General features: G+C 49.9%; 1 protein-coding gene across 1 annotated transcript in view; it reads left to right on the top strand.

Moving 5' to 3' along the window:
• Positions 1–18,152, top strand: part of CAMK2G (calcium/calmodulin dependent protein kinase II gamma) — a 165,515-nt gene extending 147,363 nt beyond the window's left edge. Inside the window, exons 16-22 of the mRNA XM_065407709.1 lie at positions 303–351; positions 2,759–2,872; positions 4,836–4,961; positions 7,600–7,675; positions 8,264–8,358; positions 9,493–9,738; positions 15,453–18,152. Of these exons, the coding sequence (XP_065263781.1) occupies positions 303–351; positions 2,759–2,872; positions 4,836–4,961; positions 7,600–7,675; positions 8,264–8,358; positions 9,493–9,725 (693 nt within the window). The 3' untranslated portion in view covers positions 9,726–9,738; positions 15,453–18,152. The remainder of the gene's footprint in view (positions 1–302; positions 352–2,758; positions 2,873–4,835; positions 4,962–7,599; positions 7,676–8,263; positions 8,359–9,492; positions 9,739–15,452) is intronic.
• Positions 18,153–18,385: the final 233 nt, after the last annotated feature.

The raw sequence follows: 18,385 nt of genomic DNA on the forward strand, positions 1-18,385 counted from the left end.
AGGAGAGTTGTCCCCTATGGTATATACTCCCAGGGCTTGGTGCTGCCTTCTTGAATGGCCCCAGCTTTGAGGGCTTGTGCCACTTCTTACGAGAGGCTACTCCAAAGCCTAATTGATCTTGCTGCTAGGTATTGACTAATACTTGGCCGTTTCATCCCAGTCCTCTTAGTAGTACTCCTTCTATCATCCCGTTCCTGTCCCTTCCTTTGTTTTGCGCTTCCCCCATCCTCTTCCACAGACAAACGGAAGTGTCTTCAATCTACTGACTTTGCCATCTAGTAACATTCTCTTGTGCCATGCAGGGTTCCACAGAGAGCTGTAACACCACCACTGAAGATGAGGATCTGAAAGGTAGGTGATATTGTGGGGCTGTGGGAAGGAGACTCTGGAGGTCCAACCTGCCACTAGTGGTGCAGAGTTCAGTCATCGTGGTCTAACATCCTCAGAGCTGTACATCTGATTTGGTTCTTGAGTTTGCCATGGCTTTGTCTGCCATGCGTATTGCAGTGGGGTCATGGGTATGCACCCTTTGATGGACACCCAGCCAGCCAAGCCAGTTAGCTGTAAAATCCCTCTTGGTAGCTGTTCTCTGCTTGCTTTTCCTGTAAAGGGTTAGCAAGCCCACTGGTAAAAGAAAAGGAGTGCGCACCTGACCAAAAGAGCCAATGGGAATGGGAATTGGCTCTTTTGGTCAGGTGCGCACTCCTTTTCTTTTACCGGTGGGCTTGTTAACCCTTTACAGGTAAAGCAAGCAGAGAACAGCTACCAAGAGGGATTTTACAGCTAGCTGGCTGGCTGGGTGTCCATCAAAGGGAGCTTCACCCACGACACACACACACACACACACTTCATTTATCACAGCACCATTCAGTCTGCTTTGAGGAAGTGGCCAGCCTGGCTTTTAGGGTGTGTGAGCCCTCCATGCCCCGAGTTGTGTGTCTTGTTAGTCTCATGGTGGGAATTCTGTCCTCACGGGCATTGGAATCTCTCCATACCCAATCATTTACAGGACTGGAATCTCTCTTTCTTCCCCTCTCCAGATCTGGAATCTAGCTGTTCCTTTCTGTTTCTCGACACAGCTTGCAGGGGATTGAGATCTCCCTGTTTCACCCCTCTCCAAGGAGCTCTCTGTTTCCACACCCATGTCTTTTGGATGGATGTACTGTTTCTGGTCCAGGGCAAAGGGACTCTGCTCTCTCTGTTCTGTTTTCCCTTTGCAGATGGAAATGGAATTCCCTGGCTGCCACAGCGTTGGGGCATTTTAGTGGAGAGAGATGTTAATAAAGAGGGAGGTGAAATTGTATACCTCTCCATGACCACATTGTACAATCCTTTCTCCTTCTTGTGACGGGCTTACATGAGTCAGACCTGCCTGGCCTGGAGTGCAGTGTTTCAGCAGCTGCCCAGTACACTGGAAGGTGTAAGCAGGTCAAGGAAATTCCAGCCCCACTGAAGAGGAATGTGGTGGAGGAGACAGTGCTTTCCCTGGGAGCAAATTCTGAAGTCTCTCTCTTGGGCAGGGGAGAGGCAGTAGAAAGCAGTGAGGCACAGGTACTCTCTCCCCCCTTACAACCAAAGTCTATTCTATCAAACACCCAGGACAGCACTAGTTCTAGCCCTGCCAGGCTCAGGGGGCTGTTCTCACTGATACCACGAGTCAGCTGGGGTGATTCCTGACTTGCTGCACAGTGAGCTGCTGGCAGCTGTTCTGAGGAGTCATGGGGACCAGAGACACACACTGCTGGCTGGACAAATTCTCTAATACAGGTCCAATTTCAAGGGGAGACCTGACCTCATCACATGCTAATACTGTAGCCCTCACTTCTTTCCAAAGTGAGGATAGAATGAAGCCAACTTGAGGGTTGGGGACTGGATGACTCAGAAGATTAGTAATGGCTAGTGGAATATGTAGCCTCTGATCCCTGGAGACATGGGTCAGAAACCAATTTGGACTCTTTAATCTCGAATAGATGACTGTCCACATTCTGAAGTCACTTTTTATTGAAGCCCAATAGCATTGGCAATTTGTCAGAATTGGCGTTATCTTCTTAGGACTTGGAAGAGCAGAGGATGCTGTGGTGAAGGGGTGGTGGCAGGGAAGAAGCTTGCACAGTTACTGTCTGCACTGTGCCTAGCTCTGGCTAGTACTGTTATCCCTTTACTTCTAAGAGTGCAAGCACTCACCAAATGCTTCCTTATTTAACTCCTCCCCTGAAGCAGTTAGCTCATCAGAAGTTGAAATCCAATGAGAGGCTCAGAAGCAGGGCCCCCTTTTCTCTATCACACACAGACATACTGCGGGTATCTTTCCCTGTTTACGATGTATTTGTCACTCGAGCCAAGAAATTCATCCTCCCTCCATTGCTATGCGAAGCCTGGAGTCCTCAGCTCCCTACACAGCCAGGCCCCTGGGGAACGAGGAGCTACTTTGCTGCTGCTGAGTTTGAATGAGACAGACTAGGCAGGTGTATGAGGACAGGCTGATGCCAGTGGAGCAGTAGACAGCTTCTAAGCACGTGGTCAGTGGTGCCTCAGTGAGCCTTTGGTTGGAGTGTAGCAGGGCTGAAAGGAGCATGCCGTTCTACTGAGGGACCATGCTGTAGTGCAGGCTGCTTGCCTTTGTGCTGGAGGGTGCTCTTTGCAGGTTTCTTTGCCCAGCAATGTGGTTTCTTTAATGTTCTCCTTCCTTTCTCTTTTTTTATTTACTGAACTGCGTGTTTTGTTTGTTTTTTGTGTTTTTAATTCCCTGCCATGCTAGCTCCCCCTCTCTCCACCGGGGATGGCAGCTCAGTGCTTGAAGGACGGAGGCACAGTGAGAGCAAAACACAGACTGAGTCCATGCAGTCCCAGCTTTCTCTCTGTTTCTCAGCCAGTAAGTCCAGGGGTGCAGCGCTCCACAGCATCCTCCCCACCCTTCCTCCACCCTCCCCATGACCTTCCTTTCCCCAGTTCCCTTCCAGAGGGTGGATTTTCATTTTCAGTACTTCAGCATATAAATAAATCCATCTCCCCTCCCCCACATGCTGAATTTCTCCAGAGCCCTCTGTAAAGTGGACCCTCATCCTGGATAATTCCAATCCCCTGTTTCCCTGTGGATAAGGCATGGCATTCTCTGTAGTGACACTCGCTGGGTGACATTGCACAAGTCACGTTGCCTCTCGTGCCTCAGTTTACCCAGCTGTAAAATGGGAATGAGACTGGCCTGACACTCGGGGTGGTGTGAGGCTGAATTGTTTCCTGTTTGTGACAAGCTTTGAGCTCCTCAGATGGAAGGTGCCATGGTAGTGCTGAGTACCAGTAGTAGGGTGAGTCGCCTCTCAGGGTTCTCCGGGAGTAGGGTTGTGGCAGCTGGAAGACCTCTTCCCTGTGCCTTCTGCCATGTCTGGAGCTCTTTGTGTAGCCTTGACTCTGGAGGGGCTTTCCCTCTGCGTGTGTGTCTCCGTTGTGTGTCTCGCTCAGTGCCTCAGTGGGTTTGGAGCTGAAAAATCCCGTCAGTTATCGCGTGTTCTCCCGTGTCTTCCCCGAATCTGTCGGCTCTGTAGCGTCCTGGCAGCAGAGACACTGTAAGAGCAGGTGGCTCAGCTATCTATGCCCCTCCCTGTAGGCATGTCCTGGAACAATCTGTCTGGGTCCATTCTCCTAGTGGCCTCACAGCCTACCTAGAGGGGACCGTAGTGGAAAAGGCCACAAGTGTAGTGATGCCTGGGGGTATTGGGAGCCCTCCTATCAAGCTGTCTGTAATGGGTGGGAGGGAACAGCTGCCCTCTCCTCTTGTCCCTCCTTTGCTGCCCCCACTCAGACCTCCCCGTTAGCTCATTGGCAACAAAAATGATTAGGGGTCTGGAGCACATGACTTATGAGGAGAGGCTGAGGGAACTGGGATTGTTTAGTCTCCAGAAGAGAAGAATGAGGGGGGATTTGATAGCTGCTTTCAACTACCTGAGGGGGGGTTCCATAGAGGATGGAGCTCGGCTGTTCTCAGTGGTGGCAGATGACAGAACAAGGAGCAATGGTCTCAAGTTGCAGTGGGGCAGGTCTAGGTTGGATATTAGGAAAAACTTTTTCACTAGGAGGGTGGTGAAGCACTGGAATGCGTTACCTAGGGAGGTGGTGGAGTCTCCTTCTTTGGAGGTTTTTAAGGCCCGGCTTGACAAAGCCCTGGCTGGGATGATTTAGTTGGGAATTGGTCCTGCTTTGAGCAGGGGGTTGGACTAGATGACCTCCTGAGGTCCCTTCCAACCCTGATCATCTATGATTCTATGAAGTGGTTGCGCCTCCCATTTGGAAGCATCTTCAAGAATGTGTGGCTTTGATAGGTGCAGTGACTGGGGGAGAGGGTCCTCCGTAGCCAGCTGATCTGTTAACTCCAAACTGCTATGCCCCCTCCAGCATGGCTTCCTCCCTTGTCCAGCCGCCCTGGCCATGGTGCAGTGCGAAGTGCCTAGCCCCCTCTCCGCTGAGCAAGGAAGTATTCTCCCCTCCCGCTCCTCCTGCCTTAGATTTGTGGTGATTTGGATCTCCTGCTCGTTCCCCCCATTCTCCCCTGTGCTGCTCAGTCACTGACCTGAGAGGGTGGGCTGCTTCAGGGCATGCCAAGCCCTTTGGTATCAGTGAGATTTCCATTGTGCTCTGAAGGGTTTTCCCTGCCAATGCCCTTCTGAGCATTGTGCAGCCCACACGGCGTGACAGGAACCAGCCTGGAAGATGGGGGGTGGGGTCTGTGTGGAGATGGGGGCTGGGGCTGTGTGGTGTGCTTCTTTGTTGGTTTTATTTTGCATTCTGTTGTTGTTGTTGGGTTTTTTAATATTATTTTAATGCTTACGTTTGTTTTGCAGCCACGCAGTCTTGTGAGGAGAAGCTTCTTGCCTGGGACAGCCCAGGGCAGACACTGGAGTTAGAGCGTGCTCAGTCGGAGCCTTTGCTAACTCCCGTAGTTCCATTTGTACTTAACAGTGCAGCGTGTAAGTTAGCGGTTGGCTAGCAGTAGTGGAGTAGTGCAACTAATTCTAGAGTCTAGTTACCCTCCTCTTCTTCACCCTTATGCCCCCTGTACTCCTGGTCCCTGCTCGAGGGGGCCAGTTGCCCTTCCATGCTACAGCTACAGGGGTGACCCTTGTAGCCGGCTAGAGGCACAGTCACATTGAGTAACATGGCTCAGTTCACGTCCACACACAATTGTTTCTCCCATTGCAGCCGTGCTGCCAACTGCACTTGTGTGAGTGCATTCTGGGAGACTCCAGGCAGATGTCCCATACTTCCTCAGCAGGGGATGCAGTGCCTGAAGGACATGCACGCAGAGCGGCACAAGCAGCACGTGGGGCTACATGCTCTGGAAAGAGGGTTGGCCCAAACCACTTACATAGGCATGATTATTGGGTCTCAGGTACACCGCAGACCAGTGTGGGGAACCGGTTGCAGGAGGACAGCCATGTGGTGGAACACATGGTCACTAGCCGCGTGTGAACCATGCTCTGTGTGTGTGTGTGTGTGTACACAAGCCAACCGTGCCTTGAAGTGGCTACAAACTTGGTTAAAAGTTGTAGTGTGGGCAGGGCCTTAGTTACTGTGTTGTGTTCCTCTCTTGTGGAGATACTACCTGGCAACGCTAGGGGAGATACAGCCATGTGAGCCTCCCACTGGCAGCACCCAGACAGTATCATCTAAGGTGTGTGAGACAATACATGGCGGGGAGGGTTTCAGGAGACGGTTGTTTGGTCCTCAATTACCCTTCCTAGAAGAGAAAGCAGGGGAGGCCATGCTGACTTCCATCTTGACTGGGAGGCAGGAGTGCCTTGCTGTGTGAAAGCCAGGGGGTGCCTACCCTCGGAGGTAAGGGTACACACCACCTCTGTCGCCGTGGTAGCTCAGAGCGTACAGTAAACACCGGGGCAAGGCACAGTGTTGTGTACTGGCTTTGTGTGGAGTGAATGCTGCTGTGCATGTTGAGCTGGAGACCCTCTGAGATGAGCTAGCCCAAGGCTCTTGTGGCTTTAGGCTTCTTCACTCATCACAAACAAAATCTTTCTCTGTTCTTCCCCCGGCCCCTGGGGTTCCTTCTCGACGTGCTGAATGTATCTGTACTCTCTGCACGGGGTGGGAGACCCCATTTGCCATTTGTCCTCATAGGGAAGAGACGCCAAATGACTTGCTCATGAAGCATCATTTCATAGCCAGTGTAACCCAGTGCACCCCCTTGATCCATTTCCCATGCTCATCGGTGCACAAATAACACACTACGCTACAGTACACCAGCCCCACTGCCAGGACCTGTTCAGTTAGTGTGACGAGCTCATGCTACTGGCTGAAATGCATCTGTGGAGAGCTGCATAGCAGAACTTCCTTGGTGGATTTCAGAAGTGGGTGTGGTCACCTCTCACACCAGCTGAGATTACCCTTTTGCACCCTAACCCGGCCAGTTGGTGTTAGAAGTGTGGGGGGGGGGGATGGGTGGCTTCAGATAGCTGGTGACAATAGCAATACTTAGGTTATTTATTTTGTAGCTTTACAGATATCACCTCGTTGGCACATCCTAGATAGTGCCAGCAGTTCATACAATACCTTCACTTACAGAGCGTTTGTGGGGGAGGCAGGTGTAGAAGGCCTTGGGTATATGCGTAGATGCATGCGTGTGTACAGTGTATACGACTGTAGCGCTGGGATCAGTGTACACTCAGGTATGTGAACTCCAAGGGAAAGATTAGTTCTAGTGAGCCCTTAGGGACTGCTACTGAGAGTTGTAATAAAGTCCATTAATTGTGCAGGATTTGCTGCAGTGCTAGGTGCTTTGATATCAGTGGTAAGGATGGCAAGATGACCAGAGAAAATAGGCGTGCTGGCCAGAGAGGACTGGGACAGCAACAGGCAGTAGATCCAGCCACGTGAATGTCAGCTGAGCAAAACTAGGTGAAGTGGCAGTGCTAGTTAAGTGCTGAGTGCCCTGAAGCCAGTTACAGGGAGCTGTGTGCAAAGCATGGGCTACTGCGGGGGGATGATGCCCAGCCCCGTAGAGCCAGCAATCTGTTCTGCTTTAGCTGCCTCACTAGCTTGTGGAATCTGTCCCTGCGTGTGTCCCGATGGCGTGTTTGCAGCACTCACCATCTGGGGAGTGTTGGTGATGGTCATAGGTAAATTGCTGAGGGATTTTTTTTGGCCGGCTTGATCTTGTTGTGGCCGCTCCTATACGAGGATGTCGTGGGCGGGGGGCTTCCCTTCCGACAGCTGGTACCAGGTTTTACGTTTTCCTTTGTGTTGGCCTGTTCAGTGACCAGGGGCCCTTCCTTGTAGTCCCTGGAAGCAGCCCGGGCTGTCAGGGGATGATGAGGCTCCTGGGACAGGCCTGGTTTGGAGAAGAAAATGAGTATGAGACGATGTCTTTATTCCCCTTCTCCCTGCATCCTGGGGTCACCATTTCCCTTTCATACCACCGACCACGTAGATGGCTGCCATTACCACGCATCTCTGGAGTGCAAGGAGCGCACCTCCTGTGAGATCAGGGTCAATGGCGTGCTGCAAATTGTCCAGTAGGAGGTGCTTGATTGTCTCACTTCCTCCCAGTCAAGGCAGATGCATAGTTAAATTGCCTTTACTTCTCGCCCACAGTGCGCAAACAAGAGATCATTAAGATAACAGAGCAGCTGATTGAAGCCATCAACAATGGAGACTTTGAGGCATACACGTAAGTACAGTGTCACTGGGCATTCAGTTTCTACATGCCAGCCTGTGGGCGAGAGGCAGCATGGCCCCTGTCCACGAGCGAGTCACACAGGCTGTCCAGCGCAGTGGGGAGCCGTCCAGGCAACAGGGCGGAGAGGGTTATACTTCACTCTCTGACAACTGCAGCTGGGTGGTTAGAGCCAAGGGGGCTCTTTAAATGAACACTTGGTACCAGGAATAAGGCAGATTCCAGGCAGCAGAAAGGGTTACCGTCAGAGGAGCACATCTGGAAGCCCTGTGATGCAGGAGCGGAGGGAGATGGGGATGATCGGTAGGGGATGGAAGGAGATAGGATTAAGGGACAAACTGTGTGTGATACATGCTTGGATGCTTGACTGGACCACAGAACAGAAGGAAACACACCAGCTCTAGGTAGTCAACATGGGTCTCAGTCCCAGGCGAGTGGCGTGTCTGAATAAGCACAAGGAGCTAGCAATATGGCACAAAATAGCCCCTGGACTTTGGGGCTAGTCCGAGAAAGGGCGACGGCTCTGAGAGGTTGATAAAGGGGTAAAATCCCTAGGGCAAGAATATTCCTTTTTCTTTGCAGGAAGATCTGTGACCCGGGCCTGACCTCGTTTGAACCCGAAGCACTGGGGAACCTAGTCGAGGGGATGGACTTCCACAAGTTTTACTTTGAGAACTGTGAGTGGGTAGATTCCAGCAATGCCAGCTGCCCCGTCCTCCACACCTCTCTGCCTTATCTTGGGAAATGGCTGCAGTTCTCTTAGACTGTCCATGGACACCAGGGTTTAATGTGGGTGAACTGTGAAGGGTTATTAAGATTCAGCACTTTCTCTCCTCCCTCGCTGAGGTTTCTGTTTCCCTCGTTTCTCTTCGCCCTGGGAGTGGGGCTAGTCTGGCACAAAGTACATTGTCTGAGTGGGAACCGGTGGTTCAAAGGGACCAAGACACTGGGTTTCCAGTCAGTGTAAAAGGGGAAAGAGACGCTAACCCAGCTCAGCTGGAGAACCCTGCCCAATCATAGGTGTGGGAGGGGTACTCCCTGTCACACACGCCAGGATGTAGCTCTTTGCAGTGTACTTCTCTCAGAATTTCTCCAAGTTGAGGTCCCACACGCCTGGTTCAGATCCCAAACCCTGGTGAACCCTTTGGTAACTGGGTCAGAGGGGGGGGACACCTTGTCCGTGTGGCTGGGAAGGCAAACCCAGCAAATGCCCTTATGTGGGTTTGTCCTTCTCTTAAATAACACCCCTGTGGTTTCCTGTCCCACCTCCATCCCCAGGAGTCACCACAGTGTGGGGCGAGGGAAGTGAGCTGCTATCCTGAGCTGCTGCATGTGGCTGATCTTGGGGAAAGGGCCCCCTTAGCACACACTGATCCTTGGCTTGTGAGGTGAAGGGGGCCTGGTCGCTTCTTTCTCGTTGTCTGCATGGCAGCCCTGGAGTGCCTGTCACTCACTGAGGCCTGCTGGTGCCCAGGGAGGTCCTGGCTAGACTTGAAGGGCCCTCGCTCACAGCTGTGCTGCAGGTAACATCTGAGAATGAGAATGGCCCTGTAATTGAGGTGCTGGCAACACTGATGCCTGGAGTGTGGAACGTGTTCTGTGCAGAGCAAATGGGAGCTGAAGGGTCAGGAAACTTTAGGGGTGAGGGGGTTGAATTCGGGGAGGAAGAGAGGTGGCTGGGTTGTGCCTGGGGAGTGTTGGGAGCAGGAGATGCTGCGACCTAGGATGCAGGTGGGAGGAGAAGGAAAGGGGCACAGTAGATGTAGCAGTGTGCGAGGCCTTGAAGCTGATGGTTTTGCGTGTCACCCCAGTACTGTCCAAGAACAGCAAGCCAATCCACACCACCATCCTGAACCCCCACGTCCATGTCATCGGCGAAGACGCAGCCTGCATTGCCTACATCCGCCTGACTCAGTACATCGATGGCCAGGGCCGGCCCCGCACCACGCAGTCTGAAGAGACCCGCGTCTGGCACCGTCGCGATGGCAAGTGGCTGAACGTCCACTATCACTGCTCTGGGGCCCCTGCCGCTCCGCTCCAGTGAGGATCGAACACAGGTACGTTTCAGCGGGGAGGGCAGATGACTTACCACGGGGCCGTGGCAGCTGTACGTGGCAATGAAGTATCGGAAGCCCAGAGTGTTGAGAGGCCATTAACCAGACTCTGAGGGATGCTCGTTTACTAACTGGCTGCAGGCAGAGTGGAGCTAAGATAGTGAAACATTTCCCTCAGCCCTCTCTCCACCCCAGGTGTCACTTTCCCTGAGCGTGCGCCATAAGGAGGTGATGAGCTTGCTCTGTTGGCAGATGGGAGTCTCACTCTGCAGGTATAGCCCCTTACCAAGGATTTCAGAGTGCTACAGCCGCCTCCAAGGGATACACTAGTGCTGGGCCAGCCTTCCCAGGGCCGCCAGGCACTAACCTGGGGCACTTGGGTCAGGTTATGCACTCTGGCCTTGGACTGCGGAGGGAAGGCATATGCCTGGCTCTGGGGCTGGGGCGGGGTTGGGTTCGTGGCTTTAGTGTGCTGGGCTCCACCTCTCTGGTTCTGGGGTGCAGGCGGGTCCCATTGCTAGGCAGAAAAATGTAATGAGGTCTTGGGAGATTATTTAAGGTAGGAACATGGGGAGAGTTGCCCGAAGAGCAAGTAGGTCAAACACGGATCTTTTCTAACAGTGTCAGTCACACAAAGGCAAGGAACCAGGGAAAGAGCAGACAGAAATTACAGCGGAACAGGGGTGGGCAGGTTGAGATCCCAGAGGTAAAATTGCAGGAAAGTAACAGGGTGTTAGACTGAGATGTTGAATACAAATAGGTATTCAGCCCCACATGCAAACTATAAACGTCTGCATAGCAGTGAAGAGCATAAAAGCAAACATGTGAATGAGACTGCCTGGCAGTGCAAGAGAGCTTGACGTGACAGGTGCTCCAGGAGCATGAGGCAATGCTAAGTCAGTGGGATACTCTAATACCTGGCTATAAACAATACAGGGAAGGACAGATGAGGTTGGAGAGGTAGCTGGGGAAGTTGCTCCAGAGCTTAACAATTCCCTAGGGTTTTAATGAGGCAGTGTCAAAGTAGAGAGGACCATAGACTACAATATATTGGGGTACAAATCCCAAGCCATAAGAATACAAATATATTAGAGTGTTAATACTGGCTTTCTAATCAGCAAAAGGATTTTGAATGTACCGAGAGAGAGATCAAAGACAAATAAAGCTAATGAAATGGTAGTATTGGGCAACTTGAACTGGCCACATACAAAATGGCCAAACATCACAATGGAGCTAAGTTTGACTAATCAATTTGTTGACACTGTCAAACAATTGCTTCTTGGAACAGCTGGTTCTGAAGAATACCAGTTTGGCTCAGATAACCTCTTCAAGCTTATTATTTAGCCTTGCTGGTTTACTTATCTTCTTGCTTTCTCTTGTGTTGAGATGTGTGCATGCCTTATGCATCCTTTCTTATGTGTGCCTATGTAGCTGTCATGCTGAGTCCAAGAATTTAAGTTTCCTAACGTTAGAACCTTTTTGCCTAGATTCCTCCCTTTTTTTAAAATGCCTTTTTCTAAATTGAGTATCACCGGGTGAGGTTCTCTATGACTTCTTCCCAGAGGATGTTGAACTTCATTATACTGTCGTCACTGTTACTAAGTGGCTCAACTACAGTGATGTCTTGAATGTCGTCCGGTGTATTGCTTAGGACTAAGGACCTGTGTACACTTAAAATGCTACAGTGGCGCAGCTGCACTGCTTCAGCTACCTATGCCGACGGGAGGGACTCTCCTCTTGGTGTAGGTACCCCACCTCCCTGAGAGCGGTAGCTAGGTTGATGGGAGAATTCTCCTGTCGACTTAGCACTGTCTACACTGGGGGTTCGGTTGGTTTAACTGCATCACTCAGAGGTGTGGATTTTTCACACCCCTGAGCAACACAATTACACCAAACTAATTTCCTATTGTAGACCAGGCCTAAATCATGAATAGCTTCTCCTCCAGTGTGTTCTAGAACAGTTCAGCAGTAATGAAGACAATGTAAGGGACCATAAATTATGCCAAGCAGTATGTCTGATGGGAACTGGGAGGGCTACGATTAAATTTGAAGAATAAGTAGGCAAATATACAAAAGCAATAACAATTTCAGTATATGAGAGGTGGGAAGCCTGTAGGAGCATTGGTGGATCCACTGGATTACCAGGGAGAAAATGAGGAGGATAAGGATATTGCAGAGAAGCAGAATGATTTCTTTGTATCCGTTTTCACCACAGGGCATGAGCCTTGTCCTGCACCTACTCTTTTCTGGTAACACAGATGAGGAGCTGTCAGAGACTGAGGTGTCAAAAGAGAAGGTGCTGGAACAAACTGGATAAATTAAGGAGCAACAGGTCACCAGACCCAGAGGGTTGCACCCAAGAATTCTGACGGAGCTTAAGAATGAGTACTCCTGGGGGAATTATGCGCCACTACGCGCACACAGAATTCCTGTCCCGTGCAGATTTATTTGCTTCCCTGCGGAAAAATGACTTTCTGACGGAGAAGCAAAGGGAAGCTGCAAGAGTGATCACACGCCCCCTCCCCAGCAGTGCAGGCATGTCGTTTCGGGTGCCTGGAGCAGTTGGTGGAGAGGTAAATCATTGCAAGGGGAGGGGAGGTGGGGCTGGGGACACTTGGGCTGGGGCAGGTCAGACCCACCCCCTGTCCACCCAACCCCCATGAATCTAGACCCCCTCCCCGTACCCTGACCCCACCAAGTCTCACCCCCTGCATCCAGAGACACCCCCCCCCACTGAGACTTCTGCACTCAAACCCCCACCATGACGAGCCCCACCCTCTATGCACCTGGACTACCCCATTGACCCTCCACACCTGGACTCCCACCCAGCTGCACCCAGACCCCCACCCCACCAAGCACCCGGACCCCCCACTGAGCCATCCAGACCCAGATCCAGAGCACCCCCACGAGCCCCTGTGCATCCAGATGCTCCCCCTCACCCGGACCCCCACACACACTGAGCTACCTGCACCCAGACTGTCCTACACAGAGACCCCTCACCCCACACCTGTATCCCTCCACACTTGGATCCTGCTGGACTGAGCCAGCCTGCCTGCCTACACCTGGTGTTCCTGGCGCAATGCTGCTAACCCTGGTGAAATGCTTCACCTGCTACTCCTGAGGGAATTCTGCACCAGAATATTAAAAATTCTGTGCCAAATATTTTAAAGTTCTGCAAATTTTATTTGTCAATAAATGTGGAGGCTCCACCGTGGCAGTGGGAGCTCAGGCCACTGGCTACACAGAGGTGGAAGATCACCCTGCAGCCCTCCCCCATTCCCCAAACACAGACTCGGTTGTGAGGCTGCACCCAACCCTGACACAGCACAAGGGCTGGGCCTGCCCCAGAGGTCTGTGTCCCGGAGGAGAAGTGTGGGGGAGGACTGCAGAGTGACCGCCCTCCTCCGTGCAGCCAGTAGCCTGTGCTCCCCACTGCCATGCTGGAGCCTCCATATTTGGAGAATTCCCTCAGGCGTAAATGTGGAGGCTGGGTTATTTCTCACTAAAATCAGCTGCTGGACTGGAGGGTAGCAAATGGTATAGCTATATTTGGAAAAGGTGCTCCTGGAAAGGATAGCCCTGGGACCCTCCCTTTGGTAACAGGTCATGCTGGCTGAAACAAATTATGAACCAGTATAAACTGCTTGTGCCCATTGCTGGGCTTTACATTAATTGTAACCCCCCAGGATAAAGGCTGCGGAAATGTAGACAGCTGTCCGCAAACATGCTCCATATGGAGCAATGGTCAAAACACACTGAGGTATTAAGATGGAGAAGGAATGGGATGGAGGATAATACTAAAAATACTATAATACCATAATATACATCAGTGGTTCACTCTCTCCTGGAATACTGAGTTCAGTTCTGGTCACTCCACTTTAGACCGGATATAGCAGAATTACAGAGAGTCCAGTGATGAGCATAATTTAGACATATGAGAACCTCCATGTGAAGAGAGGCAGAGAAGAACTGGACTGTTACCATAGAGCGGAGAGGAGTCAGAGAGGACGTGATAAAGTATCCAAGGTGGGGAGTAGTAGAGAGGAGGTAAATCAGATAGTCCTAGTTACCTTTCCATGATACAAGAATAAAAAGCAGCAAATTTAGAACTGCTGAATGGAAATCCTTTTTTAGCACAACACACAGTTAGACTTTGGAATTCATTGTACAAGACATCATTGACGCCTGTTGTGGTCAAAGACCCCCACGCAGTCATTTTAGTTCAAAGACTCAAGCCTGAGGCCAGTTTATTGACATACATACCAGTGCACTGGGGTGCAGTCCGAAGACTGACACCCCGAGCAGCAGCTCGCAGGCTGCTTTATTTCATCAAACCGCAAGCAAAGTACAAACAATAGTCATGAGTTAAGAAATTAGGGTTGGGGTTAGTCCCTCCCCCAAACCGCAAGTTAAGAAAGTAGGGTCGGGGTCAGTCCCCCCTCCCCCCCGTACCTTCCTTATTAATTTTCCGAGAAGTGCTTTTCCCCAGGGGTGGTACTTGGGACCAGTTTGGGTACATTTCTCAAGACACGTTATTTTCCGGGGTCTTTTGGTTAAAGATTAGGGGGGGGGGTTTCCATGGGACGCCTAAAGAGGATCTATGATTGGCTATTTTTGCAGATAGCTGGAATCACGGAGTGGGTCACAGATCACGCAGAGGAGAAGCTGCATGAGTCAGTTTGCATTTAGCTAAAGTTACCTATTGCTTCACACAAGCGGTTATTATATTTCATTAGTCATGAACATATTTCATTAGTGCTGCTGCTGGGGCTTTTTATTCTTTTCCCTCCTTGCCCCTCCCTCCTCCTCTGGACATGACACTTGACCGAGTTTGGCAGAAAACTGTGTTTTTTAGTCTAGTTCAGGCCCTGCCCTGGGCCCTGCTTTGTGTAAGGGTAGTTAGCATAACAGATCTTTGTTGGAGGGTATTATTTTGGGGCCCACAGATTCAAAGCTCTGGCTATCAAAAAGAAGGTCCCCCCCCCTCTATTTCCCCACACGCCAGCAGCTTAGCAGGACCCAGAAAGAGACGGGTGGTTTATACAGATGGGGGGAACATCCAGAGTTACATGGGACAAGATTAAAAAGAAAACAAAACAGTATGCAGGATTATAAACCCACCTCCACCAGGGCAGGAGCTGACCTGTAACTCAGGGTGAGGAAGCAACTGTCCCTACGGGCAGGTCATTCCATAACCACACACTTTGAGGTGTCTCACACCCTCCTCTGAAGCGTCTGGGACTGGGCTTTGGACCCCAGGTTTGGTCTGGTCCAGTCAGACAATTCCTTCCACGCTGTCCCCTGTCGCTGGAGTGCTGGGATTCATCTTCCCCTCCTCTAAAGCACCGTGTGAGGAGAGTTTCCCTCTGCTATAACGACCCCATAGCAAAGCAGTAACTGCAATAGCGGTGTCCCTTCTCAATGTACCAGTGGAGATTCGTCCTCCCAGCCTGGAGTACAGGGGGTGGGTGGGAAGGAAGGGTCCCGTCCTGGTGTGTGGCAGGGGTGCACCTTCACAGCCCAGCTCTGGTGCGCACTGTGTGTGGTGAGGTGTTCCTTTCTCTTGGATCACTTGTAGCGTTTGCTCCCTGCCTGGTATGCTGTGGGAGAGTTTCTATATAAATTGTGCAGCTAACTTTTGGCTTTATTTCCCTTCCTTCTCCCACCCCATTCTTTTCTCTCCTTTCTGGGTGGACATTGCCACCTCCTGTTTGCAGCAGCTTTTGGAGATACTCAGCTGGAGGGCAATATCTTCTTAGCAAGCAGCTCTGGAGTGCCTGAGTGACAGCGACGGTCATGTCCGTTTTGACGTTTAAAAAAATTACAAATTACAAACCGGCAGCAGCCAAATGCACGAAACCCTGCATGCATCTGATGCTCCGGGCGCTGCCGCCTTTCTGTTGTTTTCCATGGATCCATCGTGTCTGTTTCTGCTGTACGAAGGTGTTTTTTAAATCTAAGAGAGACATGTTGTTTGTATTAAAAAATAAAATAAACCGGAATAATGATAAATAAATGACAGACTGTCCAACACCCCCTCCCCCAGGGCTGACGAAATGGCATCAACTGGAGCATCTTTCAGAAACCGAGTGAGGGGGAAAGCAAAAGGGAAGGCGAGAGAGCGCGAGGAGGAGGCGGCAGTTTGAGCAGCGGATTGCTGAACTCTGCTCCACAAAGGCAAGGTGGAAGCTAACATTGCATTCAGGCTGTGCTGTGACTTTAATCCGTGAGAGGTGGCGAGGAGACACTGGAGGGGCCTGAATGAAGAATGGGAGGGAAAGGTGGAGGAATGACACTTCTCCACTTCCCACTGCCCAGCGGACTGACTTCAGCCCGAGTTTCTTCTTAAGTCTTCAGCGTGGTGCGGATGCTGCAGAAAGCTGGCTGCTCAGTCGCCGGAGCCCACAGACTTCCTAAAAACGAAATGGGATGTCGAGTAAAACCAAGGCTGGAAAAGGGGACTATAAAAAATGGTTTAAATAAAAATATAAATAGGAGCTTGCTCTTGAGAGATCCTGGTTTTAGAAGTGGCCACTCCCTGGCCAAACACGAAGGTTTGCAGCCAGCTGACAAAAGAAGCGTTAAGAGCAAAGGTTTTTAGAGGAAGAGGGTACGTGTATGGGATTTCTTTTATTGCTTTTCTTTTTCTTGTAGCGTAGCTGGGATCCGCAGTGCTGCAGAACACATGTTCCTTAGGAAGCAGATGAGAAAACTAGTGTTATGTTCTTTTATGAAGACTCACGCATCCACCTCTATATGATGCATCATTAGCTTGTGTTTGATACTGAAATATATGCACCTATAGAATTAAGGGGCTCACTGGCTTCCAGTTTGATTTGTTTGTTTGTTTGTTTTTGTTTTTTGGGTTTTTTTGTTTTTTGTTGTTGTTGTTGTTCTCTGGTAAAATAGCAGAGGGAGCCAGCAACCCAGGGCAGGTGCTTCTCCCCTCCTCTCCCCCCCCATCTGTTTTGTAAGTGTCATGTGTCCTGGTGTTCTTTTGGCTAGCTTTTCTGTTTTTTCATGGTGATGATGTAATTCATAAAACAATCTGCTCAGAATCTCAGCAAACTAGACAGAGGGCTTCAGGCCTCATGATACAGAGGGGAAAGGTAGTTACTACAGACCTTCTGATGCTTGTCCTTTGGGCAAATTCATCTTCCTTCCTTTGCTGGGGGATGCTGTCCATTTCCTTTATTTTCTAGAAGGGGAATGTTGAATTATTTTGTTGACTTGTCATGAATTAATCCTGGCCCAGAGAAGCAAAAGGCCTTTTTAGTAGGCTCTCTCAGCACTGAGAGGCCCCCTGATTTCTGTGTCCTGAGCAAGAGGAGGGCAGGGACTTGGTCATTATTGTGGGATATTTGGATGAGCTTTTAGCTGAAGTCCCTCCAACTACAAATCACTAAATTTGGTCCTGGGGCTTTACAGTTTGTTATCCCTACACTCCTGAGGGACAGATTAGAGAGTATATTAAAAGGAAGGCAACGTTGTAATGGATTCTAAGGGAAAAGGAGGGCTAAATTCTATCTTGATCGTTTTTCAGTGGAATGATGGGAAGGACCCGTAAGCTATAGCATTGAGTGGAGTTACTGCCTTGCTCTGGAAATCCCTCTACTCCCCTTTAAAGGAAGACACTTAAGTCAATCCCACACCATGATTAGAGCAGCTAATCCATGATGCAGGAAAAGACCATTCATACTTCCCAGGGTTTGTCTGGACAAATAGTTTTCTTCCTTCCTCCACCATCCCAACTGCATGTGTGGGTGGGGATTGAGACAGGAGGGGGTGAACACTGTCTCTTATAATTTCAGAACATTTTTAGGAGGGCACTAAGCTAGTGAGTCAGGCGGAGAGGAAAAGCTTTGATATTTTATTCAGATTTAAAAAAAAAAAAAAGCCACGCAGAGAGCAAACAGGACCTTACAATTATGCAGTTTTAAAAAGAGAAATACAAAAAGTTATGCATGCCTTCTTCAGGTCTGATCTTTCCTTGTCTCTTTACCTATTGATTATTAATGATTTAAAAAGACCCTCTGTATTTAGTAATTGCATCTTTCAGAGAAAACTTAAATGGTTGGGTTGTTTTGGTTTTGCACAGTCTTGGAGACAAGCTCTCTGTTTATTCTTTTAAGTTAATGAGAACCTTAGCTTGGTATGGCCATTATCAGACATAGCTGTACACCTTTAGCATTCTTAATGTTCTCTTACGGGGCTAATATAAGCATCTATATAATATATATTATAAATATCACATTTTAAACAGGAAATGGAAGGCGTTTGATGCAGAATTTTTGCATGATATAGAAATAATTAAAACAAAGTTAGCTAGTGTTTGTTTGGTCTGAATGTTGGTAGAACCTTCATAGCTTTGTTACAATGAAACCTTGAACTGAAAATATTTAATAAAATAACATTTAAACAGGGCATAAAGTTGAATGGCATTTCTTTCTTCTGTGTACCATGGGACAATGTGGCTTTGAGGCTTTTGAGACACAATCTTTTCTCAGAGCTATGTTTTTGGAGCAGCAGATCTATAGGTGGCATTTGTGATCACATGCGATGCTTCGCCTAATGTACATGTGGGTCTACATGCATAACAAAGAGGTGGTTGCTGACCTTCAGAAAAGACATGGGCAGTGGAACCTTCGGG

The sequence above is a fragment of the Emys orbicularis genome, chromosome 7 (genome assembly GCF_028017835.1).
Source record: "Emys orbicularis isolate rEmyOrb1 chromosome 7, rEmyOrb1.hap1, whole genome shotgun sequence".
NCBI classification, from domain to species: Eukaryota; Metazoa; Chordata; order Testudines; family Emydidae; genus Emys; species Emys orbicularis.